This window comes from Pan paniscus, chromosome 21 (genome assembly GCF_029289425.2).
Source record: "Pan paniscus chromosome 21, NHGRI_mPanPan1-v2.0_pri, whole genome shotgun sequence".
NCBI lineage: Eukaryota > Metazoa > Chordata > Mammalia > Primates > Hominidae > Pan > Pan paniscus.
The window spans coordinates 4,842,395-4,870,392 of NC_073270.2; the positions used below are offsets into that span (position 1 = coordinate 4,842,395).

Here is a 27,998-nt window from a genome sequence, read left to right on the forward strand (position 1 = left end):
GTTTTGCACTGTCACCCAGGCTGGAGTGCAGCGGTGCGATCTCGGCTCATTTCAACCTCCGCCTCCTGGGTTCAGGCAATTCTCCCGCCTCAGCCTCCCGAGTAGCTCCCTCCACCATACCCAGCTAATTTTTGTATTTTTAGTAGAGATGGGGTTTCGCCATGTTGGCCAGGCTGGTTTCGAACTCCTGACCTCAGGTGATCTGTCTGCCTCGGCTTCCCAAAGTGCTGTGATTACAGGCGTGAGCCACTGCGCCCGGCCGCAAACCAACTTTTTCTGCTTCTTTGACCCCACGAGGAATGTGGCATCACACTTTGAGAAGTGAGTCTCTATTCCAAGGTGGTGGGGTTTAGGAGGTACAAACATGGCTGTTGGGGCCTAATCTATGATCTATAGGAGGAATGGTTATAAGTTGGGTAGATGTCAAATATGTCCACTACGAAGATGTAGTTTTGTTTTTTTTTTTGAGACAGAATCTCGCTCTATCGCCCAGGCTGGAGTGCAGTAGCGTGATCTCGGCTCACTGCAACCTCCATCTCCCAGGTTCAAGCAATTCTCTGCCTCAGCCTCCTGAGTAGCTGGGATTACAGGTGCCCCGCCGCCATGCCCGGCTAATTTTTTTTTGTATTTTTAGTAGAGACAGGGTTTCACCAAGTTGGCCAGGCTGGTCTTGAACTCCTGACCTTGTGATCCACCCACCTTGGCCTACCAATGTGCTGGGATTACAGACGTGAGCCACCACACCCGGACTGTTTTTTTTTTTTGAAGATGGAGTCTTGCTCTGTCACCCAGGCTGAGTGTAGCGGCATGATCTCAGCTCAATGCAACCTCTGCCTAAGATATAGGTATTTTAAGGGATCCTAAACTTGCTATTGTCACTGCAATCATTCCTTAGCAAATGGTGTGTGTGCACTCACACTCTGAAAGGTACTGGGGGATGTAAAGATGCAAAGTCTTAATCTGATAGCTCTCATATCTAGTTGGGATTATACAACGTGTACACCAAGAATCTTAGGACCAGGAAGTATGAGAAATGCCACTGAGAGTGACATAAGGCTAGGCAAGGTGGCTCACACCATAATCCCAGCACTTTAGGAGGCTGAGGGGGGCGGATCACTTGAGCTCAGGAGTTTCAGACCAGCTTGGGCAACGTTGTAAAACCCTGCCTCTTCAAAAAATACAAAATTAGCCAGGTATAGTGGTGTGGACCTGTAGTCCCAGCTACTTGAGTGGCTGAGGTGGGAGGACTGCTTGAGCCGGGGAGGTGGAGGTTGTAGTGAGCCATGATTGCGTCACTGCACTCCACCTTGGGTGACTGAGCCAGACCCTGTCTCAAAAAAAAAAAAAAGGGCCAGGCATGGTGGCTCACGCCTGTAATCCCAGCACTTTGGGAGGCCAAGGTGGGCGGATCACGAGGTCAGGAGATCAAGACCATCCTGGCTAACACAGTGAAACCCCGTCTCTACTAAATATACAAAAAAAAGTTAGCCGGGCGTGGTGGCGGGCGCCTGTAGGCCCAGCTACTCGGGAGGCTGAGGCAGGAGAATGGCGTGAACCTGGGTGGCGGGGCTTGCAGTGAGCCGAGATCGTGCCACTGCACTCCAGCCTGGGCAACAGAGCAAGACTATGTCTCAAAAAAAAAAAAAAAAAAATCAGGTTTGGCCGGGTGCAGAGGCTCATGCCTGTAATCCCAGCACTGTGGGAGGCTGAGGTGGGTGGATCACCTGAGGTTAGGAGTTCAAGACCAGACTGGTGAAACCCTGTTTCTACTAAAAAATACAAAACTTAGCCGGGTGTGGTGTCATGCACCTGTAGTCCCAGCTACTTGGGAGGCTGAGGCAGGAGAATCACTTGAACCCAGGAGATGGAGGATGGAGTGAGCTGAGATTGCGCCAGTGCACTCCAGCCTGGGCGATGGAGAGACAGACTCTGTCTCCAAAAAAAAAAAAAAAAAAAAAAAAAGATCAGGTTTACAGTGAACTGTGGTAATCAATGAAGACATTAAGGAGGAGGTATCATTTGGGCCATGCCATAGAAGTTGGATTGGATTTTGATAAGCAGAAATGTGGCAGGAAGGAATTTTATGTAGAGATGTAGAGATGCCCTTTGGGAGGCTGAGGCAGGCAGATCACCTGTGGTCGGGAGTTCAAGACCAGCCTGACCAATGTGGAGAAACCCCATCTCTACTAAAAATACAAAAATTAGCTGGGTGTGGTGGTGCATCCCTGTAATCCCAGCTACTTGGGAGGCTGAGGCAGGAGAATCGCTTGAACCCAGGAGGCAGAGGTTGCGGTGAGCTGAGATAGCACCATTGCATTCCAGCCTGGGCAACAAGAGCAAAACTCCGTCTCAAAAGAAAAAAAAAAAAAAAAGAGATGTAGAGATGTAGAGATGAAGGATGAGCCAAAGCTGGGTAAGAATAAGGCTTATCTAGAGAATTGTGAGATTTGTTTTGTTAGAACAGTTATGCAAGCATAATAAAGCAATGAGAAAAAGTGGGAAGATGCTGGGCGCGGTGGCTCACGCCTGTAATCCCAGCACTTTGGGAGGCTGAGGCGGGGGGATCATGAGGTCAGGAGATCGAGACCATCCTGGCTAACACGGTGAAACCCCGTCTCTACTAAAAAATACACAAAATTAGCCCAGTGTGGTGGCAGGCGCCTGTAGTCCCAGCTACTCCGGAGGCTGAGGCAGGAGAATGGCATGAACCCGGGAGGTGGAGCTTGCAGTGAGCCAAGATTGTGCCACTGCACTCCAGCTTGGGTGACAGAGTGAGACTCCATCTCAAAAAAAAAAAAAAAGAAAAAGAAAAAGAAAAAGAAAAAGTGGGAAGATACCAAATGGTGGAGCTCCTTGGATGTCAAGTTGTTTGAACTTCATTCTGTAGGCAAAGAAGCCACCATAACCTTTTTAACATAGGCGAGATTATAAACAGGAGAATGCTTTAATAAGATTACCCTGGGAGCTGTGGGCCTGGAGAGTACAGACTAGAGGCAGAACAAACTCTTAGGAGGCCATTGAAATAAATTACTAATTAGAGCTTTCTGTTTGTGATAGCCACTAGACACCTGTGGCTATTTATTTTATTTTTTTCTTTTTTTGAGATGGAGTCTTGCTCTGTCACCCAGGCTGGAGTGCAGTGGCGCTATCTCGGCTCACTGCAAGCTCCGCCTCCTAGGTTCACGCCATTCTCCTGCCTCAGCCTCCCGAGCAGCTGGGACTACAGGCGCCTGCCACCATGCCCAGCTAATTTTTTGTATTTTTAGTAGAGACGGGGTTTCACCATGTTAGCCAGGATGGTCTCGATCCCCTGACCTCGTGATCTGCCTGCCTCGGCCTCCCAAAGTGCTGGGATTACAGGCGTGAGCCACCGCGCCCGGCACTTGTGGCTATTTATTGACTACTTGAAATGTGACTAGTGCCACATGTAGAAATGATAATATTTTGGATATATTGGGTTAAATAAAATATAATATTAAAATTGATTCTTTTTTACTTTTTAAAATGTGGCTGCTGGAAAACTTTAAGTTACACATGTGGTATGCATTATGTTTCTCTTGAACACTGCTGGATTCAAGGAAAGGGGCAAATGAGGGGGAAGAATCAAGTTACTCAGCAACAGAAATGGCAGTACCATTAGGAGAACTAAGGAAAGTGGGGAAGTGGAACTGTTTAAGAGAAATGAAGACACTTATTTTTGGGAGAGAGATGCTTTTACAAATAGGTTTGTTTGGGAGTGAAAATAATACACCAAGCTTTCAAAGTAGAAAGAACCAGATCTTCATTGCCTTCAATATAACAGAGTTGCAAATAATTTCTGCTGAGATGAATTTCTATGTTCTGAGGAATAAGCTGTCCTGTGAAAACAGGGTTCCATGGTCAACTACATTTAGAAGATAGCTCCATGCCCAGGCTCCCCTTGGAGACTCATTATGCCCGTTAGTATATTAAAAGCTTTAAGTAGCACTTAACTTTACCTGTATTTCTCAAATGTATTTGCTTTTCTGAGTAACAACTATTAAAGCACTAGACTTGAGTCGGATGTGCCGACTTATGCCTATAGTCTCGGCTACTTGGGAGGCTGAAGCCATGGGTTCGCTTGAGCCCAGGAGTTGGAGGCCGCCAGGAGCTATGATCATGCCACTGCACTCCAGCCTCGTTGAGAGTGAGATCCTTTTTTTTTTCGGGACAGTGTCTCGCTCTGTGGTCCAGGCTGAGTGCAGTGGTGAGATCTTGGTTCACTGCAACCTCCACCTCCCTGGTTCAGGCGATCCTCCCACCTCAGCCTCCTGAGTAGCTGGGACCACAGGCATGTGCCACCACGCCTGGCTAATTTTTGTATTTTTGTAGAGATGGGGTTTTGCCACATTGCCCAGGCTGGTCTCTAACTCCTGGACTCATGTGATCCGCCTGCCTTGGCCTCCCAAAGTGCTGGGATTAAGTAAGGGCCATCATGCCTGGTCCCGAGATCATGTCTCTTAAAAAACAAATAGGCTGTGTGCAGTGGCTCATCTCTGTAATTCCAGCACTTTGGGAGGCCAAGGCGGGTGGATCACCTGAGTTGGAGTTCGAGACCACCCTGGCCAACGTAGCAAAACTCCATCTCTACTAAAAGTACAAAAATTAGCCAGGCATGGTGGTGTGCGCCTGTACTCCCAGCTACTCGGGAGGCTCAGTAAGGAGAATCACTTGAACCCGGGAGGCGGAGGTTGCAGTGAGCCGAGATAGTGCCATTGCACTCCAGCCTGGGCAACAGAGACTCCGTCTAAAAAAAAATAAATAAAATAAAGTAAAAGCACTAGACTATTAGTAGTTAACAGCAAGTTAACAGTATCCAAATCAGGGCTATTTAGTCAAAGATAAGATAGACTTTGAGCTTGAAAACTAAGGGAAAATTTTCATCTCTTTCAATACTTGGGAAGGGACAGGATCTTCCATATTTAGGAAACTGAGTTGCCCTAAACTCACTGTATTTCATCTTGAATTTTCTCTATTTTCCTGAGACAAGTGGAGACTTTTGAAAGCAGTCAATGCTTTCATATTGCCTGTGAGCTCTGTCGAGGCCACCAGAATGCCATATGCTAGCTATACTATGCGTATGTATGTGCGCATATAACACACATCTCTGCCCCTTTTCAGCAGTGGACTCTGGGATACAGGCCAGACCTTGGAAGAGTGTCTAGGGGCTTAAGAACTTCATGTTCTTCATAGCTTTGCCTTTTTTTTTTTTTAACCCCCTCATACCTTTGTCCTTTGAGAGAGACAGTTAAGTAGGTAAGGTCTTCCCAAGTCCTCACACCATTACACTCTGGCCAAAAGGCCTTGTGTTTGAAACAGGCCTGATCTACACCCCTCATGTCCTCGGCACCGACGAAACACGATGACATGAGAAAGAACTTGGTGTTTAAGCCTCTGTGCCTGGCAATCTTGTGATGTCTTTTTTTTTTGAGATGGAGTCTTGCTCTGTCACCCAGGCTCAAGTTCAGTGGTGCCATCTTGGCTCACTACAACCTCTGCCTCTGGTTTCAAGTGATTCTCCTGGCTCAGCCTCCTAAGTAGCTGGGATTAGAGGTGCCCGCCAACACACCAGGTTAATTTTTGTATTTTTAGTGAAGACAGGGTTTCACCATGTTGGCCAGGCATGTCTCGAACTCCTGACCTCAGGTGATCCGCCCACCTTGGCCTCCCAAAGTGTTGGGATTACAGGCGTGAGCCACCGTGCCTGGCCTTTGTGATGATATCTTAATTTTTACTCCTAATGATGCTCTACTTTAGCTGCAAGAAAGCTCAAGGGAAGTCTGTCTCCTGGCTCTTAGAGAGTAGGAACAGACGAAGATGTGAATCATTAGGGGGCAGAAGGCGGACTATGGGCTCCAAGATGGCCTCCAGAGATTCTCTTCCTCCTGATATTCATGTCCTTGTGTAGTACCAACCCACACTGAATAGGGATGACCTGTGTGATAACAGGATATTGCATAAATGATGGAGTATAACTTCCCAGCCTAGGTCATAAAAGACATTGCGATTTGTCTTGTTTTCTCATCCGTCACTAGCTCTAGGGAAAGCCGGCTGCCATGTTGAAAGGACACTCACGTAGTCCTATGAAAGCCTGCATTGTGAGCTGAGGCCTCCTGCCAACAGCCAGCACCAACTTGCCAGCCATATGAGCAAGCCACCTTGGAAGTGGATACCCCAACCCACTACACTTTCAGAGGACTGCAACCTCTTGAAAGATTCTGAACAAGAACCACCCAGCTTATCAATCCTGAATTCCTGACTCACAGAAACTGGGATAATACATACATACTTACTACTGTTTAAGCTGAAGTTTTGGTGTTTTTACCTAGTGACAGGCCTCTAATGTGGTAGATGAATATTTTGTATGATGTTTTGTCATTGAAATGGCTCTCGATTTTCAAGTCATTCCTTTAGAATCTGGCTAGTTTCTCTGAAGCTCTATGCTTACCATTCTTGTACTTACTCTGGTGTATACAACCAGAAAGTTGGCTTCTCTCTAGGGGTAAATAACCGGAGAGTGATAAAGAACTTAGTTCTCACTATAATAACCACAGAGAAAGGATGCCTCTTGTTACGTTCATTTTACTTTTTTTTTTGAGACGAGTCTTGCTCTGTCGCCCAGGCTGGAGTGCAGTGGCGTGACCTTGGCTCACTGCAAGCTCTGCCTCCCGGGTTCATGCCATTCTCCTGCCTCAGCCCCCCGAGTAGCTGGGACTACAGGTGCCTGCCACCATGCCCAGCTAATTTTTTGTATTTTTAGTAGAGATGGGATTTCACCGTGTTAGCCAGGATGGTCTCGATCTCCTGACCTTGTGATCTGCCCACCTCGGCCTCCCAACGTGCTGGGATTACAGGCGTGAGCCACCGCGCCTGGCCTCATTTTTTTTGGAAAAAATAAAATAAAATAAAAATAAAAAAATCTAAGCTTAATCATAGATTTACCTTACTCTGCTCCAAAGCAATTTTTCAATTTTTTAAAAAATAAATGTTTTCTTTCAGTATAATACCCAAAAAAGTGCACAAAATGTCTTGATAACATATTACAAAGGGAACACACCCATGTAACCCCCACCCAGATCAAAGAAACAGAATATCATTAGCCATCTAGAAGCCCATTTGGTCATCTTCATTTTCTTTTTTTTTTTTTTTTGAGGCAGAGTCCCACTCTGTTGCCCAGGCTGGAGTGCAGTGGTGCAATCTCAGCTCACTGCAACCTCTGCATCCCAGGTTCAAGCAGTTCTTCTGCCTCAGCTTCTGGAGTAAGTGGCTCCACAGGCCACCACAACAGGCACGCACCACTACGCCCAGCTAAGTTTTGTATTTTTAGTAGAGACAGGGTTTCACCATGTTGGGCCAGGCTGGTCTGAAACTCCTGACCTCCAGTGATCCGCCCGCCTCAGCCTCCCAAAGTGCTTGGATTACAGGCATGAGCCACTGTGCCTGGCCTATTTTTTTTTATTTTTTGTAGAAGTGGTCTCGAACTTGTGCAGTGGCACGATCTCGGCTCACTGCGACCTCCGCCTACCGGATTCAAGTGACTCTCCTGCCTCAGCCTCCCAAGTAGCTGGGATTACAGGTGCCCACCACCACGCCCAACTAATTTTTGTGTTTGTTTTTTTAGTAGAGACGGGGTTTCACTGTGTTGGCCAGGATGGTCTCGAACTCCTGACCTTGTGATTCGCACGCCTCGGCCTCCCAAAGTGCTGGGATAACAGGAGTTGAGCCACTGCGCCCGGCCGCTTTCTTTTGGTTATCATAAGGCGGGCAGTAGCTGAACTTCTCAGGAGTCCAAGCTCTGTCATTCTTTAGGCTTTGTGCTTCTGGATAAGTTGCCTCATCATCCAAATGTTACTGCAAGGACTAAGTGAGATGTAGAGGCAGTGGGCAAATTGTGTAAAAATACTACTGTTTCAAGTGTTTTGATGTTGGAGTTCATCTTGCCAGCCAAGGGATGATGATACTTTGATTCTTCAGGATGATCAGAGCTCACAGACTTGGACGGAAGCTCCCTCAGGTCAAGGAGGACCACATTTTTTGTGGGGTGGAGAGAGGAGGCAGAAAGAGAAGCAATGTCAGGCACTGAGATTTAGAAGAGCAGCTACAGCTGTTTTTGGTTCTTGTAGATCCATCTGTGTTGGCTTCCTGCAGGAGCTAGAATTTTCAGAGCTAGTCCTACAGTGAGGGGAGCTAACGTGGAGTGGGCATGAGAATTCTATTCAGCAAGCACAAGTGAAGCTCAACCTTTTTGTTCAGCCTGCTACAACCAATCATTATGGGAGAGGGGAATAAGGATCACTGCCCAAGGGGCATTACAATCTCCCCAGGGAGGCACTCTTTTTTATTTTTTATTTTTTTTGAGACGGAGTTTCGCTCTTGTTGCACAATGTTGGGTCACTGCAGCCTCCGCCACCCGGGTTCAAGCAGTTTTCCTGCCTCAGCTTCCCAAGTAGCTGGGATTATAGGCATGGGCCACCACGCCCCGCTAATACGGAGGCACTTTAAATTAGCCCACAGTCCAGTGAAATTTGACGGAGTGAGGAAGTGACCTCAGAGTACAGAACAGGATGGGATCCTTCCGGGCTTGGGCAGCCTTTGGTAGTGGGAATGCTTGGAAGGGTCAGGGTCTCAGTCCTGGAGGTGACAAATTTTTCTCTCCAAAAGAGAAAGGAAGATGATTAAAAAAAAAAAATCCATGCTCCAAAGCGGCAGCCAAATCCTTCTATGGCCCCCAATGCATCACCCAGAAAGGGGCTCCAGACTCTCCTGCAAAAGGCCAACTCTACTTACCGGCTCCCACTTCCCCTCCTTCGCCACAGGAGGATGGCGAAGGATTTATAACCCACCTCTTTCTTTCAGTTGCCATGGAGACAAGCCCCAGTCCTTTCATTCCTTCTGGTACCTCTCTCTCCAACGCAGGCGGAAAGGAGGCGGCTTAGCCCAAACATGCTGGGGGAGGGGCTGGCGGCCTCGACGGCAGCTGCGGAACCAGGCCGCGGGACAAAGGCTAAGGTCAGCCGCGGTTCAAGCCCTTTCGTCTGCCGACGACCAGCGGCCAGACGCTGCGGGAGCACTGCTGGGCTGGAGGAGGGCTCGAGCTGCGAGGACGGCACGGAGCAGCGGGGTGGGACTCGGGGTCGCCCCAGGAGAGTTCCGCGGCCTGGGGGGGCAGAGGCATGCACAAGTGGGGGCGAAAGGAGGGGGTGGATGAGGAGGCTCGGGCCCTTCCACCCACGCGTCCATTGGGCGGCGCCGCCATCACTCTCTTCTGGGCTACACCGCCTTCTCTTCCTCCGCGGAACCCGGATCCCCTCCTCCACCACCCTCTCCCCGCCCCGTCACGATAGCCTCTCATTGGACGGAGGCACGGTCAATCCTCCTCGAGTTAGGGAGCCGACTGGACGCGAGGCCTTTGGGCCGTCCCCAGCCTCGTCGGATTGGCTTCCCGCGCGTTGGCGCAACGGAAGAGGCGGCCGGCCGAGGGCGCGCCTCTGCTCTGGCTGGACTGCCGCGGAGGAGGCGAGAAGGAGTCCGACGCTGGGGGGCTTGCTCGGGCGGCAGCGGTGGCTGCTGCGGATGGGAGCGGGCCGGCTCGGCGCGCCCATGGAGCGCCACGGCAGGGCTTCCGCCACCTCCCTCTCGTCGGCTGGGGAGCAGGCGGCCGGGGACCCCGAAGGGCGGCGGCAGGAGCCACTGCGGCGCCGGGCGAGCAGCGCGTCGGTGCCCGCGGTCGGGGCCTCGGCTGAGGGCACGAGGCGGGATCGACTGGGCTCCTACAGCGGCCCCACCTCGGTCTCCCGCCAGCGCGTCGAAAGCCTGAGGAAAAAGCGGCCGCGTAAGTGTCCCGTGGGGCGCCCTCCCGGCCCGCCCTGCCCCCCCTTCCGGCCCACCCTGTCCCCTTCCGGCCCCGCCGCCGTTTTTCCCGCGCGCGGACACTGTCCCCACACGGTGGTCCCTCGTTGGTGCGTGGCCTGACATCCGGCTGGAGGCCTCGGGTGCTCCGAAAGCGGTACCTTCGGGGGTCCCCCCGCACCCATTGGTATGCACTTCCCGCTTGTTGGAGTGGAGGGGCTTTTCCCCAGGACCTGTCCTCCCTTTTCTTAGCTCCTTGGCATTCTCTTCCCGAGGGTCACATGATTTTATCCTCGAGAAGGCTTCTTTTGACTCGTTTCCACCTCCTTTCCTCCCAAATCCTTTGAATCCCCAATGTTTGTTTTCCGTGGGTTTCCAAAGAGCTGCTCTCTAATACTTTAAGTCCCTTTTATTGGTCAATTTCGGGCTTACTGGAAAATGGTTAACTGCCCCTTGAGTTGCACCAGGCCTAGAACTGTATTCCGTGCACCTCTAAGGTGGCTGCCCTTCTTCCCGTGAGAATCCAGGTCATCTCTCACCCACATATCCCCTCCGTGTTCCTTCTGTCTATTTGCAGGTACTCACGATTCAGAACTGTGGCATTCTGGGCATTAAGGCTCTTTGTTTTGAGGGGAAACAACATCTTTCTGAATTTTGCCTTGGGAGTTGCATACGCTCCTCCCAGAGAATCCGTTTCCCCATTTTATTAGGTTTCTTTTTCTGTGTTGTGTATTTTCTCCCCTTTCCAAGTCTTCAATTCAGGACCGCTGCCTGGCAGCCATTGCTGCTGTTGAAAGTATCAATTGTCCTGATACTGTAATATGAGCTTTACAGTGCGATGCCATTTTACATATGGTTGGACTTTTTGGTGGGTGTTGCCAGATTCCTATTTCAGGAAATTGACTTGTTTAAATGCAGATTGTGAGAGGGAGGGAAAATGGCAAGATGTGAGATTTTTATTGAATAGTCTTGTACCTTAGCCCAGTCACCCAACTGCTTTTTTGAATCTTCTCTGATATGGATGATTAAATGTAGTTCTATTTTGCTGTGAAAAGTTTGGGAGTTTTCAGTTCTTTTGTCTTTTTCCATCTTCTTGCAACAGATTTGGAAAACAGATTCTTAACCTGTGCCATTTTCAGAGTCAGTCACCTAGTTTTGTTTTATTTGAGAAGCACCTGAGTTTGAAGCAATGCAAAATATGAGATCCTTCATGGTTTTGTATTACATCGTTGGAAATGGATGTAAATTCCAGAGATTCAGCAAATAAGAATATAGCCATTAGCCACAAGGGTTTTTTTGGTTTGTTTTTTGTTTTTTACTTTGAGACAGCGTCTTGTTCTGTTGCCCAGGCTGAAGTGCAGTGGCATGATCATGGCTCATTGTGGCCTTAACCTCCTGGGCTCAAGCCATCCTCCTGCTTCAGCCTCCTGCATTGCTGGGACTAAAGGCACGTGCCACTATGCCAGGCTAATTTTTCAATTTTTATTTTTTTAAATAGAGATGGGATCTCTTATGTTGCCCAGGCTGGTCTTGAATTCCTCCTGGTCTCAAGCGATCTTCCCACTTCGGCCTCCCAAAGTGCTGGGATATAGACGGGAGCCATTGTGCCCGACCTGGCAGTCGTCTAAGAGCTTTGGTAACTCATTAGCCTCGTGGCTCTGAGGTAGGTGGTAGTATTCCATTTTACAGATGAGAAAACTGGGACACGTTTGTCCGGTCAAATGGCTAGCGCGTTGTGAAATAGAAATGTAAACTCAGAATTGCTAGCTTCATAGCTTTTGCGGTGGACCACTGTGTTTTTCTGAATTATTTACGTTCTGTTAGTTATTTCTTCATTGCTCTAAGACCAAGCATAAGTTTGATCTTTTGTGTTCAAGACTGACTTACTTGAGGCGAAAATTTTTAGATACTGTGGAAGTACTTCCAAATATTGAGCATGAGAATGACCTGGTAAAAGTGCAGATTCAGTGGGCCCGGTTAAGCTCCTCATATTCAAATACAGGTGACTCAAAGACCACACTCAGAAAAACCGGTTTACACTGGGTGGGGAGAATTATATTAAGGTAGTTTTGAAACTTATTTTAGGGAACTAAGTAGACACATATTCATGCTATAGGATTTATATTTTGTTTTGATGTTTGATGTTTGTCGTGATTCCCTTCATTATCTTCTCTGGCTGATAAATCATGAAAACCCATCTTTCCAGTATAAGACCTGCTAAAGGAATGAACAGGATACTGATTGTTCTTCCTTCCATTTGTTTCTTCTGTACTATCTAGGGGTGCCCCTGTTAGGTGGAGAAGCAGGCTGGGCGCAGTGGCTCATGCCTGTAATCCCAGCACTTTGGGAGGCCAAGGCGGGTGGATCACCTGAGGTCAGGAGTTCGAGACCGGAGACCAGCCTGGCCAGCATGTTGAAACCCCGTCTCTACTAAAAAGTACAAAAATTAGCTGGGCGCGGTGGTGCATGCCTGTAATCCCAGCTACTCAGGAGGCTGAGGTGGGAGAAGCATTTGAACCTGGGAGGTGGAGGTTGCAGTGAGCCGAAATTGTGCCAGTGCACTGCAGCCTGTATGATACAGTGAGACTCCTCAAAAAAAAAAAAAAAAAAAGGAGAAGCAGCTTGTTGACTGCCAAACCCTCCTAGAGTATATACTTCAGTCTTATCTCTGAGAGAATTCAACTAAGACTAAATCTTTTTTATTTATTGTTGGGAGGTTTGGGTATGGAATGGTGCCACCTTTCTGGTGAAACCCTATCTCTACTAAAAATACAAAAAAATTAGCCGGGTGTGGTGACGCGTGCCTGTAGTCGCAGCTACTCGGGAGGCTGAGGCAGAGAATTGCTTGAACCCGGGAGGCAGAGGTTGCAGTGAGCGAAGATCGTGCCACTGCACTCCAGCCTGGGCGACAGAGCGACTCCGTCTCAAAAAAAAAAAAAAAAAAAGCCTTACTCTGATACCGCACTACTTGTCTAAAGGTGCAGATAGATACTAGCTGTCATTTAAAAGTCGAAGGAGCTATTCAGGTTATCTTAGGCATTCTTGTGGTCCTGGTTGTAGTCGTGTTCTGTCACGCATTTCCTAGAGCAGTGTAGTTCCCAAACCGGCCCTTGTCCCAGACTTACTGCATCAGAATCCCTAGCGATGAGGCTAGGCATGTGTATATTTAAGTTCTTCAACAGTTTTGCATCAGGTGGGGAGGGGGGTATGTCTCGCAGGGCTGAAAGAAATACCAAATAAAGATTGATTTTAAAATGATGGAAACCAAGACGCTAATGATGGTAATGTAGCTACCATTTTCTGAGTGTTTGTTTGTCTTGGACACTATGCCGAGTATTTTATAAGCATCTTGGTTAAGTCTCATAGCTATCCTGTGAGGTAGGTGTTTTTTATCCCCAATTTCCAGATGAGAAAACAGGCTCAGTGAAATTGTCCTTTTGTCCAAGGCCATATAGTGAGTTAGTGATGGAGTTGGGTTTTGATTCCTGGTGTCTTGACTTCAGATCCGGTGTTCTTGGTCCACATTTTGGGGTGGGGGAAGGTATGTGTGATGTAATCCAGAGCTGTGGTTCTCAAGTTTTTAAAACTTTCCCTCAACCTACCATTGCATGATATAGGTCTGCAAAGGGGTCTAAAATTATATTTTAAATTTTATTGAGGCATAATTAAATAGAGTAAAATGTACAATTTTGGCAAATGTAGACACTCATGTAACAAGAGAACATACATTTTTATCAAGGGCTCCAGGTGTTGAGCATATGTGCAGCAGGTGTGCAGAAGGTGTGGAAGCCCTGTGATCAGAGTGCTCCACAGTAGTGTGGACGACAAACTTATCCTTTGAAGATGACTCGCAAGGCATGTTGTAGCATGCCAGGGAGACCTTTGGGGCTTGTTGATTTTGGACTCCTACAAATCTAACCTTCATAATAAAGTTTTTGTTTGTAGCTTGACAACACTAGCCTAGAAAATGGATCATTTTTTCTTGGCTTTCCGAGGAGCGTTGCTGTTGGCAGTATGGAACTGGAGCTGGGGCCCTGTTAGGCTGCCTTTATTAGGCTCAGCATTTCAGCTTCAGGGAATTAGGACGGATTGACCCCTGGGAGCTGAGGAAAAATGTTAGATTGCTATAGCTTTGTGGCCCATTGGGAGAGGCAAGATGGGAGTTTTTTTTTTTTTTTTTTTTAGAGGAGTTTCACTCTTGTTGCCCAGGCCAGAGTGCAGTGGTGCAATCTTGGCTCACTGCAACCTCTGCTTCCTGGGTTCAAGCAATTCTCCTGCCTCAGCCTCGCAAGTAGCTGGGATTACAGGCATGTACCACCATGCCCAACTAATTTTTTGTGTTTAGTAGAGATGGGATTTCACCATGTTGGTCAGGCTGGTCTTGAGCGCCTGACCTCAGGTGATCCATTTGCCTCGGCCTCCCAAAGTGCTGGGATTACAGGTGTGAGCCACCGTGCCTGACCGAAAAGATGTTGTGTGTTTGTTTGTTTGTTTTTGAGACAGTTTCACTCTTGTTGCCCAGGCTGGAGTGCAATGGCGTGATCTCGGCTCACCACAGCCTCCACCTCCCAGGTTCAAGTGATTCTCCTGCCTCAGCCTCCCGAATAGCTGGGATTACAGGCATGTGCTACCACGCCTGGCTAATTTTGTATTTTTAGTAGAGACAAGGTTTCTCCATGTTGGTCAGGCCGGTCTTGAGCTCTGGACCTCCGGTGATCTGCCCACCTCAGCCTCCCAAAGTGCTGGGATTACAGGTGTGTGAGCCACTGCACCTGGCCTGAAGGTGTTTTTTAACCTATTGATTTATCAACTTTTTATTTATTTATTTATTTATTGAGACAAAGTCTTACTCTGTCGCCCAGGCTGGAGTGCAGTGGCAGGATTTTGGCTCACTGCAACCTCTGTCTCCCAGGTTCAAGTGATTCTCCTGCCTCAGCCTCCTGAGTAGCTGGGACTACAGGTGTGTGCCACCGTGCCTGGCCAGTTTATCAACTTTAAATGGAACCAAAGTAAATACGGCCTGTCTTCTTAGATATATAATAAATACTAAGCAATAAGCAGGGACTAAAAATCGTCCCCTTATGCAGCTGTGTAAAATGGTACAGTATATTACTTTAGGGGCCATGTGTAAGAATCATGCAGTTGGATAATATGGTTGTTTAGTGTTGGTGTCCCTGCCCTCTATCTGGGGAGACCATAGCAGGAAGAGATGTATGTTGTTAAAAATATTTTGCTGACTGTGTATGCTGGCTCATTTCTGTAATCCTAGCACTGTAGGAGGCTGAGGTGGGAAGATCACTTGAGACCACGAGTTCAAGACCAGCTTGGGCAACATAGCCAGACCTTGTCTCTCCAAAAATAAAAAGGGCATGCATGGTGGCTCACACCTGTAATCCCAGCTACTCAGGACGCTGAGGCAGGAGAATCACTCGAACCCAGGAGGTGGAAGTTGCAGTGAGCCGAGATTGCGCCACTGCACTCCAGCCTGGGAGACAGGGCGAGACTCCATCTCAAATAAAATAAATAAATAAATAAATAATAATAAACAAATTAGCAGAATGTCGTGGCACATGGTCGTAGTCCCAGCTACTTGGGAGGCTGAGACAGGAGGATTGCTTGAGCCCGGAAGATTGAGGTTGCACTGAGCTATGATCATGCCACTGCACTTGAGCCTGGGCGACAGAGGGAGACCCTGTCTCCGTTTTTTTTTTTTTTCCTTTTTTTTTTCTCAAAACATTTCAAAAAATAGGAGGAGGAAGATAGACTAGGCTATTGTAGAGCATCAGGCAATGAAAATAATGGCTATTTTGATTATTTAAAAGAGCGGTGATGTTTTTTGGACTTAAAGTTTGTAGCCTTGTGAGCTTTTCTCAGGTTCATAATTTGGGGTATCTTCAGGCACTGTTCAGGTAAGACTGACTGGGATGTGAAAACTTTTCTAAATTGCGGCTTAAAGTTTGCTTTCTAAAAATGAAACCCATCTCAGTTTTTTAGTAGTCTGTTACATTTTGTGTGTTTATATTTCCTGAATGTAGAATTTGTTGTTGAATTTGCTGATTTTACGATATGTGGTCTTTTATAAGTATCTAGTCCCTGAGTTTAAAACTATTTTGGGAATAAGAATAATTATTAAAGTACCTCTTTCAATGTTAGGCCAAGATATTGCTTTCCTAGAGCAGCCTAGACATGGATTTGCAATGTCATTAACCATCTGTGGTCTGGTAAAAGTGTAGTTCATAATATTGGAAAATTGAGCACACTTTTAAAAGTAAACTGTGTGTTTCTTTTCTTTTTTTTTTTTTTTGAGACGGAGTCTTGCTCTGTCGCCCAGGCTGGAGTGCAGTGGTGCGATCTTGGCTCACTGCAAGCTCCTTCTCCTGGGTTCACGCCCTTTCTCTTGCCTCAGCCTCCTGAGTAGCTGGGACTACAGGCGCCCGCCACCACGCCTGGCTAATTTTTTTTTTTTTTTTTTTTTTGTATTTTTAGTAGAGGCAGGGTTTCACCATGTTAGCCAGGATGGTCTCCATCTCCTGACCTCATGATCCGCCTGCCTCGGCCCCCCGAAGTGCTGGGATTACAAGCGTGAGCCACCATGCCCAGCCTACTGAACTATGTATTTCCCATTGGAAAGTGTGATGTTGTGAAATATATATATTGGTCTTTTGCTCATTTCCTGGCATACAACTCCTGAAATCCTTAGAAACTCCACAGTGATGTCCTTTTGTGTGCTAAGGAGTTAACTGATGGCTGGAAGCCTCTGGACTTAGTCATGGAAAGAACAAGACAGGATTAGAGGGTTGGGACTTTCACTCCTCTCCAGCCTCTGGGGAGGGGTGGGGGCTTGAAGGTTAAGTTCATCACCAGTGGCCAGTGATTTAATCAATTATACCTACTAATGAAGCCTCCATTAAAAACCCAGGAGGACAGGGTTTGGAGAGCTTCTGGATGGCCAAACAAGAGGTTCCAGGAGGGTGCAGTGCCCGAGAGCACAGAAGTTCCGTGTCCCTCCCCTATACTGTGTACTATGCGTCTCTTCCTCTGAATCTTTTGAAATATCTTTATAATAAACCAGTAAATGTGTTTCTTAGGTTCTGTGATCCAGTCTAGCAAATTAATCCAAACCAAAGAGGGGTCATGCAAACTCCAACTTGAAGCCAGTTGATCAGAAGTTCTGGAGGCCCAGATTGGCAACTGGTGTCTGGCAGAGGTGTGGTGGAGGAGCAGTCTTGAGGGACTTAGCCCTCGACCTGTGGCGTATGATGCTATCTCCAGGTACATAGTCGTTGGAATTGCATTGGAGGGCACCCAGCTGGTGACTGCTGCAGAATTGGTTACTTGCTTTGTGTGTGGGCTCACAGAAGTCTTCTGTGTTGATCGTTGCTGTGGTGTGAGAGCAGAGGAAAAACTTTGTTTTTCCACACTCTTAAAGGATTTCAGTCGTTGACACCTATTATGGGACCTTGTGCTTTGCATACGTTTTGAAACGTGGCCTAAGTCAAGTATAGGTTGTCTAGACTGAGTACCTTGGAGGTCTTAATATCAGGAAATATGTTAAGGGCTGTGAATAGACTGAAATATCTGAAAATTAATGGCTAGGACTCACTAACTAGAAGGCGGGGGCCTTCTCTTATCAGTGAGCTCTAGGCTGGATGTGTTAGCTCACGTCTGTAATCTCAGTACTTTGGGAGGCTGAGGCGGGTGGATCGCTTGAGCTTAGGAGTTCGAGACCAGTCCGGGCAACATGGTGAAACCTCGTCTCTACAAAAAATTAGCTGGTTGTGGTGGCCTGCACCTGTAGTCCAGCTACTTGGGAGGCTGAGGTGGGAGGATCACTTGAGCCAGGGAGGTTGAGGCTGCAGTGAGCCTGAACCCGGTGATTGTACCACTGTACTCTAGCCTGGATGACAGAGTGAGACTGTGTCTCTCAAAAAAACAAAAAAACAAAAACAAAAACAAAACCTGGGTGCAGTGGCTCACGCCTATAATCCCAGCACTTTGGGAGGCCGAGGTGGGCGGATTAGTTGAGGTTACGAGTTCAAGACCAGCTTGGTCAACATGGTGAAACTGTCTCTACTAAAAATATGAAAACTAGCTGGGCATGGTGGTACGAGCCTGTAATCCCAGCTACTCGGGAGGCTGAGGCAGGAGAATCGCTTGAACAACTGGGAGGCGGAGGTTGCAGTGAGCTGAGGTCTGTCGCTGCACTCCATCTGAGCAACAGAGCGAGACTCCATCTCAAAAAAAAAATCCTCTTGGTTTTAATTGGTTATATTGGATTTTATTTTTTGGAATCTGTTGAGATAATCATGATTTTTTTTCCCTTCATCTTACTAATTGGAATTTCTAATGTAAAAGCCATCGCTGCATTACTGAGAAGAATCTCTTTTGGCCATGGCCTATTAATCTTACTGTACAACTAGATTCCATTTTTTGTTTTATTATTTATTTATTTTGAGATGGAGTCTTTCTGTCACCCAGGCTGGAGTGCAGTGGCACCATCTTGGCTAACTGCAGTCTCTGCCTCCTGGGTTCAAGCAATTCTCCTGCCTCAGCCTCCTGAGTATCTGGGATTACAGGCGCCCACCACCATGCCTGACTAATTTTTGTATTTTTAGTAGAGATGGGGTTTTACCATGTCGGCCAGACTGGTCTCGAACTCCTGACCTCAGGTCATCCACTCGCCTCGGCCTCCCAAAATGCTGGGATTATAGGCATGAGCTGCCTCGCCCTTAGGCTTTCTTGCTGAGTATATTTAATAAATATGTAAGGCTAGATGTTTCCGTTTAAGTACTACTTTGGGTATATCCTGTTGGTTTCTATATATTGTATTCTCATTGTCATTCATTTAAAAATAAATTTTGATTTCCTTTTTAATCCCAGAGTTAATAGTTTAAAAATTTCAAAGTAGATAGATTTATTTCTTTGTTGGATTAATTTCTAATTTTGAAGTTTTGCAGTAAGTGAATGTGACTTGTTCTTTGGAATTTGAAGTTCTTTAAGCTAGTGCAGTTAATTTTTGTGAGTGCTTTATGGGTTTTTAAAGGAATGTTTGCATGGTTTTGTTTGTTTTGGGAAACAGTCTTGCTGGTCTTGAGTGTTTTTTTTTTGTTTGTTTGTTTTGGGAAACAGACTTGCTGTTGTCTAGGCTGGAGTGCAGTGGTGCGACCTCGGCTCACTGCACCCTCTGCCTCCCGGGTTCAAGTGATACTCCTGCCTTAGCCTCCCGAGTAGCTGGAATTACAGGTGCCCACCACTGCACCTGGCTAATTTTTTATATTTTTAGTAGAGACGGGGTTTCACCATCTTGGCCAGGCTGGTCTCAAACTCCTGACCCCGTGATCCACCTGCCTCGGCCTCCCAAAGTGCTGGGATTACAGGCGTGAGCCACCGTGCCCAGCCGGGTTTTTTTTTTTTTTTTTTTTTTGAGATGGAGTCTCGCTCTGTCATCCAGGCTGGAGTACAGTGATGTAGTGTAGGCTCACTGCAACCTCCACCTCCTGGGTTCAAGTGATTCTGCTACCTCAGGCTCCCAAGTAGCTGGGATTACAGGCATGTGCCACCATGCCCGGCTAATTTTTTGTATTTATTGGAGACGGGGCTTCACCATGTTAGTCAGGCTGGTCTCGAACTCCTAACCTCTGGTGGTCCACCCATCTTGGCCTCCCAAAGTGCTGGGATTACAGATGTGAGCCATTACATCCGGCTGTTTTTTTTTTTTTCCCCCAGAGTTCTATTTGTGTTTACTAGATCCACCTTATTAGCCATGATATTAAAATTCTCTACCATAATTTTGTAGGTGTGTGTGCAATCTACAAATTCCTGAGGTCTGTGTCATTCTCATACTGACTTGTAGATGTGTCAGTTTCTCTGTTAGTGTTTTCGAAGTATGTGTTATGTGCATAAGGAACATCGCTATTACATTCATCAGTTGTACTTTTTTTTTTTTTTTTTGAGATGGAGTCTCGGTCTGTCGCCCAGGCTGGAGTGCAGTGCTGCGATCTTGGCTCACTGCAAGCTCCGCCTCCCGGCTTCACACCATTCTCCTGCCTCAGCCTCCCAAGTAGCTGGGACCACAGGCGCCTGCCACCATGCCCGGCTAATGTTTTGTATTTTTAGTAGAGACGGGGTTTCACCATTCACAGGATGGTCTCGATCTCCTGACCTCGTCATCCGCCTGCCTCGGCCTCCCAATGTGCTGGGATTACAGGCGTGAGCCACTGTGCCTGGCCCATCAGTTGTACTTTTTATGCACATGAGAGAGTTTTTTTTTTGTCTCTTCTTAATGCTTTTTTGTTTGTGTTGTTTGGTCTGCTAGTATTGTATCTGCTTGCTGTTAACATTTGCTTGATACAGTGGAGTAGCATTCTCCAGGCATTTATTTTAGTCATTTAAATTCAAGTGTATAAATTCAGCAAGTGAGTTAAGTGAATAGTGCCAGCGATTCTACCCAGTGTTTCCGTCAGTAACTATATGATTATGAGTGAGTATAGGGATGAGAATGGTGAATCTCCTTTCCCCTGTAGGGAAAGGAAGGGGCATGATTGTCTGGAGGGGCACCTCTTGTAATGTGAGCGTAGCTCTTTGCCAAATGAAACACTGGTCTTGAAACAAGGTATGACCTTTACTGTACTATGGCTCTTAAATGTAAATCAGCTGTTCTATCTAGTATTCATCTCTAGTGAGGTGCTTAAGAGTGCTTAACATTTTTATAATGTGTAATACTTTTGACTAAATGCCATTTTCATCTTTCAAAGCGTTCAACTCCTCCTCATGATGTGACTCCATTGTGGGTGATTTACCATTTTTCCTTCAGTTTACTTGTATAATCTTGTTTGAGGTATCTTTTTACATCAACATATACTTGAATTTCTCCTTTTCTCTCCTAATTCCTGGTTAAGCTCACAGAATTTCCTCTTCAGTCTAGAAGAGAAATTTGACCTATTTGTGATTACTGATAAGTGCAGTCATTCCCATCATTTATTTATTTATTAAATTATTTTTAAGTTTTTTTTTGAGATGAAGTCTTGCTCTGTTGCCTAGGCTGGAATGCAGTGGTGCGATCTTGGCTCACTGCAACCTCTGCCTCCTGGGTTCAAGCGATTCTCCTGCCTCAGCCTACCGAGTAGCTGGGGTTACAGGTGTGCACCACCACACCTGGCTAATTTTTCTATTTTTAGTAGAGATGGGGGTTTCACGATGTTGGCCAGGCTGGTCTCGAACTCATGACCTCAAGTGATCCACCTGCCTTGGCCTCCCAGAGTGCTGGGATTACAGGCTTTATTATTTATTTATTTATTTATTTAAGAGGTAGGATCTTGCTCTGCTGCCAGGCTGGAGTACAGTGGCTGTATCACAGCTCACTAGCCTCAAACTCCTGGGCTCAAGCGATCTTCCTGCCTCAGCCCCTGGAGTAGCTGGGACTACAGGTGCACGTGATCATACCTAAATTTTTTTTTTAGAGATGTGGTCTTGCTGTGTTGTCCAGGCTGGTCTCCCAACTCCTGGCCTCAAGTGATCCACCCACCTTGGCCTCTCAAAGTGTTGGAATTACAGGCATGAGCCACCACACCTGGCTGTTTTGTATTTACTGTACTTTTCCCCATTTCTTGTCAATCAGCTTTTTTGAACTGATTGCTTTATTTTTTTTTCTAATGTGAAAGTCATTTTTTTTTTCTCCTCTGGAGTTACCTCTAAATTTTGACACATTTAAACTATCACTTCTGTATTCTTGTGTAGAATTAATCAGAATCTATCTTTTCTTCCCTTTTCCAACAAGACAGAACTGCTGCTTGCTTTCATTTCCTTCTCCCTTCTCTTCCCTCTTCAACTTCCTATGTCGAAATCATGTAAGTATTTGAGTTTCAGATTGCTTATTTTTGTAAAAGTCAGTACTTTTGTTTATTTCTTAAAGCTCTTGGATGTTTTAAAATTATGGCATTCATCTACCAATTATGTTAGAGAAGGTCTTTGAAAAGTAAAGTTGATCCCTTACATATGTGAAAATTGCTTTTGCACTCCCGCTTGAAAGCTTATTTGGTTGGCTGGATATAAGTTTCAAAATCATTTTCCTTATAACTTTGAAGCCAGTGCTCCGTTGTCTTCTGGCATCTGTGCTGCTGATGAAAAGTCTGATACTGACTTGTATGTGATTTATGTATCTTTATAGGAATTCAGTTTTTTCCTTATGATATCTTGAAATTTCAATAGGATGTGTCTAAGTTGTCTTCCCCTTCTCTGCTGACCGATAAACACTGTTCAGCACTTAGAGTAACCTGATGATTGGTGTCTTCCCTTTCCCCAAGGAAATTTCTGGAACTAACATAAGATGTTGGTCTTTCTGGTTCTATATTCTCTCCCTCTCTCTTTTTTTTTTTTTTAATTAGAGACAGAGTCTCACTCTGTTACCCAGGCTGGAGTGCAGTGGCATGGTCATAGCTTGCTACGACCTTGACCTCCTGGGCTCAAGCTATCCTCTCACTTCAGCCTCTCAAGTAGCTGTGACTACAGGTGTGCGCCTGGCTAATTTTTTATTTATTTTTTATTTTTGAGACGGAATCTCACTCTGTGGCCAGACTCTAGTACAGTGGGACAATCTTGGCTCACTGTGACTTCCACCTCCCGGGTTCAAGCGATTTCCAGCCAATTTTTGTATTTTTAGTAGAGGTGGGGTTTCATCATGTTGGCCTGGCTGGTCTCGAACTCCTGACCTCAAGTGATCCACCCACCTTGGCCTCCTAAAGTGCTAGGATTACAAGCATGAGCCACCGCACCCGGCCTAGTTTTTTTTTTTTCTTTTAAAGTAGAGATGGGGTCTGGCTGTGTTGTCCTGGCCGATCTTGGACTCCTGGCTTCAAGTGATCCTCCCATCTCGGCCTCCCAAAATGCTACGATTACAGGTGTGAGTCACTGCACCCAGCCAGGTTCCATTTTCTCTATATTGACTATATTGACCTTTCTTTCATACTTGAAAAGCATTTGGGGATAATCTTTTAATTTTGTTTTCCATTTGTTTTTTCTGTGCCCATTTTGCTGTTAAATATATCTGTCAAGTTTTATTTTAGCAATTGTTTTTTCTCTTTTATAACAGCGTCTTTAATGTTGTAATTTACATACAATAAACTGCATCCATTTAAAATATACAGTTCCATGAGTTTCGACAGATGTGTATAGCCACACACACACACACACACACAACCCTTTTACCCCCAAACAAGAGTTGGGTTACCAGAGTTTTTCCCTCCTCGTGTGCAGTCCAATCCCAGCTCTCAAGCCCATGATTTGCTTGCTTTCAGATGTAAAAATGATTAGCTTGCCTTTTTTTTTTTTTTCCCCTTTTTGAGACGGAGTCTCCCTCTGTCGCCCAGGCTGGAGTACAGTGGTGCAATCTTGGCTCATTGAAATTTACTCCTCCTCCTGGGTTCAAGTGATTCTCCTGCTTCAGCCTCCCGAGTAGCTGGGATTACAGGCATGCACTGCCACACCGGGCTAATTTTTGTATTTTTAGTAGAAACGAGGTTTTGCCATGTTGGCCAGTCTGGTTTTGAACTCCTGACCTCAGGTGATCCGCCCGCCTTGGCCTCCCAAAGTGCTGGAATTACAGGCATGAGCCACGACGCCCGACTTTTTTTTTTCTTCTTTTCCTTTTTTTTTTTTTTTTTTTTGAGACCGAGTTTTGCTCTTGTTTCCAGGCTGGAGTGCAATGGCATGATCTCGGCTCACTGTAACCTCTGCCTCCCGGTTCAAGTGATTCTCCTGCCTCAGCCTCCCAAGTAGCTGGGATTTCAGCGCGTTCCACCACGCCCAGCTAATTTTTTTTTTTTTTTTTTTTTGAGATGGAGTCTCACTCCGTTGCCCAGGCTGGAGTGCAGTGGTGTGATCTCGGCTCACTGCAGCCTCCATCTCCTGGGATCAAGCGATTCTGCTGCCTCAGCTTTCTTAGTAGCTGGGATTAGAGGCATGTGCCACCACGCCCGGCTAATTTTTTTTATTTTTAGTAGAGACGTGGTTTCACCATATTGGTCAGGCTGATCTCGAACTCCTGACCTTGTGATCTGGCCGCTTCAGCCTCCTAAAGTGTTGGGATTACAGGCGTGAGCCGCTGCACCCAGCCTAATATTTTGTATTTTTAGTACATATGTTTAGTACATACGTACATACTTTAGTACAATATGATTTCACCATATTGGTCAGGCTGGTCTTGAACTCCTGACCTCAGGTGATCTGCCTGCCTTGGCCTCCCAAAGTGCTGGGATTACATTCTTGAGCCACTGTGCCCGGCCAGTTTGCATTTTCAAAAGTTTCATATAAATGGAATAATATAGTATGTAGCCTTTTGTGCAAGGTTTCTTTTACTCACCCTATTTTTGAGATTCATGAATATTAAGTATGTAGTAGTTTGTCCCTTTTTTTTGGTTTTCAGAGCATTCTTTCCCACAATTAGGAAATTAACATGGACAAACTGTATTTAAAGTTTGCCAATTTTGGCTGGGCATGATGACTCAGGCCTGTAATCCCAGCACTTTGGGAGGCCAAAGTAGGAGGATTGCTTGAGGCCAGGAGTTGGAGACCAGCCTGGACAACACAGTGAGACCTTGTCTCTCCAAAATAGCTGGCATGGTTGTGTTCCTGTAGTCGTAGTTACTTGGGATGCTGAGGCAGGAGGATTGCTTGAGCCCAGGAGTTCAAGGTTACAGTCAGTTGTGATTGAGTTGTGATTGCACTCCAGCCTGGGAAACAGAGCAACACGCTGTCTCTAAAAATAAAAATAAAAGGTGAAAAATAAATAGAAACAGTTTTGCATGGATTCTTTTGTACGTTGTGTATTTAGTTGTATATAATTTTATCGTGTTACTTTTTGCAGCCACACACATCTGGCAATCGTTTTTTAACTTTTGATTTTTCTCTATGGTAGCTTTTTTTATGGATGAGTTATGATTTTACCTCTGAGAATATTTTTGATTCTGTTTATTCCTGCAACTCTTTCTTCAGATATTTAGTTTCTCATTTTTGTAGTGTTTATTTCCCTTGTAGTTTTTCTAGTTTGTAAAAGTGATAATCTCTGGTTTGAGAATTCCTGTTCTTCTGCCAGTGGATTCAGTGTCTGTTTACCAGTTGGTCAGGATTGATTTTAGGGGAGGTATGAGGTATGTGGCAAAATATGGGGTAAAATGTCTCCTTATTTCTTCTGGGTAGTAGCAGCCACCTGAGTGCCATCCTGATTCTGGGGCTCCAGTGCCTGTTTCCAGTGAAGACTTTGCTTCTGTCAGTGTTGGGGATAGAACATGGTTATTGGTAGAGGGAGTGGCCTGTCCACTTGTGCCAAACACATTTCCCCACCATCACTTGTGACTGCACCAGACCTGCTTTTGTTTCCCCATGGTAGCCACCCTAAACCTACAGCTTGGATAGAGTACCCCTGCGTTCTCTCTCTCACCTTCATAGCTGATCCCAGTTTTAATAGCATTCCTCTTTTGAGGCTTATGCATGGTTATTGCCTCTGTAAACCTAGTTCTGCTGCTGCTATCTCTCTTTTTTTTTTTTTTTTTTTTTTTTTTTTTTTTTTGAGACGGAGTCTCGCTCTGTCACCTAGGCTGGAGTGCAGTGGCATGATCTCCGCTCACTGCTCCGCCTCCCGGGTTCATGCCATTCTCCTGCCTCAGCCTCCGGAGTAGCTGGGACTACAGGCGCCCGCCACCACGCCCGGCTAATTTTTTTGTATTTTTAGTAGAGATGAGGTTTCACCTTGTTAGCCAGGATGGTCTCGATCTCCTGACCTCATGATCCTCCCGCCTCGGCCTCCCAAAGTGCTGGGATTACAGGCGTGAGCCACCACACCCGGCCTGCTATCTCTTCTTGTTTCCCAGAATTATTTTAGAAAATAATATATCAAATATATCAATAAACCCACACCCTTTTTTTTTTTTTTTTTGAGGCGGAGTTTTGCTCTGTCACCCAGGCTGTAGTGCAGTAGTGCAGTCTTGGCTCACTGAAACCTCCACCTCCCGGGTTCAAGCAATTCTCCTGCCTCAGCCTCCTGAGTAGCTATGATTACAGGTGCCCGCCACCACGCCCGGCTAATTTTGTATTTTTAGTAGAGATGGGGGTTTCACCATGTTGGCCAGGCTGGTCTTGAACTCCTGACCGCAGGTGATCTGCCCTCCTCATCCTCCCAAAGTGCTGGGATTACAGGTGTGAGCCACCGTGCCCGGCCTAAACCCACATCTTTAGTAATTTCTACGATTTAGATTGGGAGGGGAAGCATGTACAGATGCTTTTTGACTTACGATGTTTATGCTACATTCCATAAACCCATCAGAAGTTCAAAATACTGTAAATCAGGCTGGGCGCAGTGGTTCACACTTGTAATCCCAGCACTTTGGGAGGCTGACGTGGGTGGATTGCTTGAGCCCAGGAGTTCAAGACCAGCCTGGCAACATGGGGAAACCCTGTTTCTACAAAAAATACAAAAATTAGGTGGGTGTGGTGGCATGCACCTTTAGTCCCAGCTGCTCAGGAGGCTGAGATAGGAGGATTACTTGAGCCCAGGAGGCAGAGGTTGCAGTGAGCTGAGATTGTGGCGTTGCATTCTAGCCTGGGTGACAGTGAGACCTTACCTCAAAAAAGAGAAAAAGAAAATACTGTAAGTCAAAATGCATTTAATATACCCAGCCTATTGAACATCATAGCTTAGCCAAACCTACCTTAAATGTGCTTAGAACACTTATATTAGCCTACAGTTGGGCAAAATCTTCTAGCATAAAGCTAGATGATTTAATAATGAATAATATAAAAGATAATTATTTTACAATAAAATGTCGAATATCTCTTGTAATTTATTGAATACTGTACTAAAAATAAAAAAAAATAAATACTTGAAGTAGAGTTTCTACTGAATGCTTATTGCACCATTGTAAATTTGAAAAATCATTACTTTGAGCCCTCATTAAATTGGGACCTTCCATATGTCTGTGCAGTCCATTTTGATCCAATCTCTTCAGGGCTTTTTTTTCTTTGAGACGGAGTGTCACTCTGTCGCCAGGCTAGAGTGCAGTGGTGCGATCTTGGCTCACTGCAGCTTCTGCCTCATGGGTTCAAGCGATTCTCCTGCCTCAGCCTCCGGAGTAGCTGGGACTACAAGTGCACGCCACCACAGCCAGCTAATTTCTGTATTTTTAGTAGAGATAGTTTCACCATGTTGGCCAGGATGATCTTGGTCTCTTGACCTTGTGATTCACCTGCCTTAGCCTCCCCAAGTGTTGGGATTACAGGCGTGAGCCTCCACACCTGGCCTTTTAAAATTTTTATTTATTTTTATTTTTTTGAGATGGAGTCTCGCTCTGTTGCCCAGGCTGGAGTGTAGTGGTGTGATCTCGGCTCACTAAAGCCTCCACCTCCTGGGTTCAAGTGATTCTCCTTCCTCATCCTTCCTCATCCTTCCTCAGCCACCGGAGTGCTGGGATTACAGGCGCCCACCAGCATACCTGGCTAATTTTTATATTTTTAGTAGAGACAAGGTTTTACCATGTTGGCTATGCTGGTATCGAATTCCTGACCTCAGGTGATCCGCCCGCCTCAGCCTCCCAAAGTGTTGAAATTACAGGCGTGAGCCACCGTGCCCAGCCCTGCCTTTTTTTTTTTTTTTTTTTTTTTTTTTGAGACAGAGCCTCACTCTGTCGCCCAGGCTGGAGTGCAGTGGTGTGATCTCAGCTCACTGCAGTCTCCACCTCCCAGGTTGAAGCAGTTCTGGTTCAGATTCCTGAGTAGCTGGTACTACAGGTGCACGTCACCATGCCTGGCTAATTTTTGTGTTAGTAGAGATGGGGTTTTACCATATTGGTCAGGCTGGTCTCAAACTTCTGACCTCAGGTGATCCACCCACCTTGGCCTCCCAAAGTGTTGAAATTACAGGTGTGAGCCACTGCGCTTGGCCTAAAGGACATTTTGGGAACCGGTGTTAATGTCTATTGAAACCGTTTATTTTTGGAATATCAGATTTTGAAAGATAAATTGACCATTGGAGGTTATATGTTACATAGGTTTGGGAATTTCCTGTTTCTAGTTTGCTGCTAAACCAGAACTCTGAAGTCTCAATGTTTTTTTTTTTTAAGCCGATAGGAAAGAGAGATTTTCAT

At 46.1% G+C, this 27,998-nt stretch overlaps 1 protein-coding gene across 5 annotated transcripts in view; it reads left to right on the forward strand.

Annotated features, from left to right (window-relative positions):
• The first annotated feature begins 8,999 nt into the window (after positions 1-8,999).
• Positions 9,000-27,998, forward strand: part of PANK2 (pantothenate kinase 2) — a 35,207-nt gene continuing 16,208 nt past the window's right edge. Inside the window, exons 1-3 of one of the 5 annotated variants that reach the window (XM_034947155.3) lie at positions 9,715-9,850; positions 11,366-11,530; positions 21,644-21,713. In XM_034947155.3, coding sequence (XP_034803046.1) covers positions 21,701-21,713 — 13 coding nt within the window. In that variant the 5' untranslated portion in view covers positions 9,715-9,850; positions 11,366-11,530; positions 21,644-21,700. Of the gene's footprint in view, positions 9,851-9,937; positions 10,055-11,365; positions 11,531-21,643; positions 21,714-27,998 lie in introns of those variants that run through there. The other 4 variants (XM_034947154.3, XM_003821323.5, XM_063601027.1 and 1 more) reach the window with 4 other exon arrangements.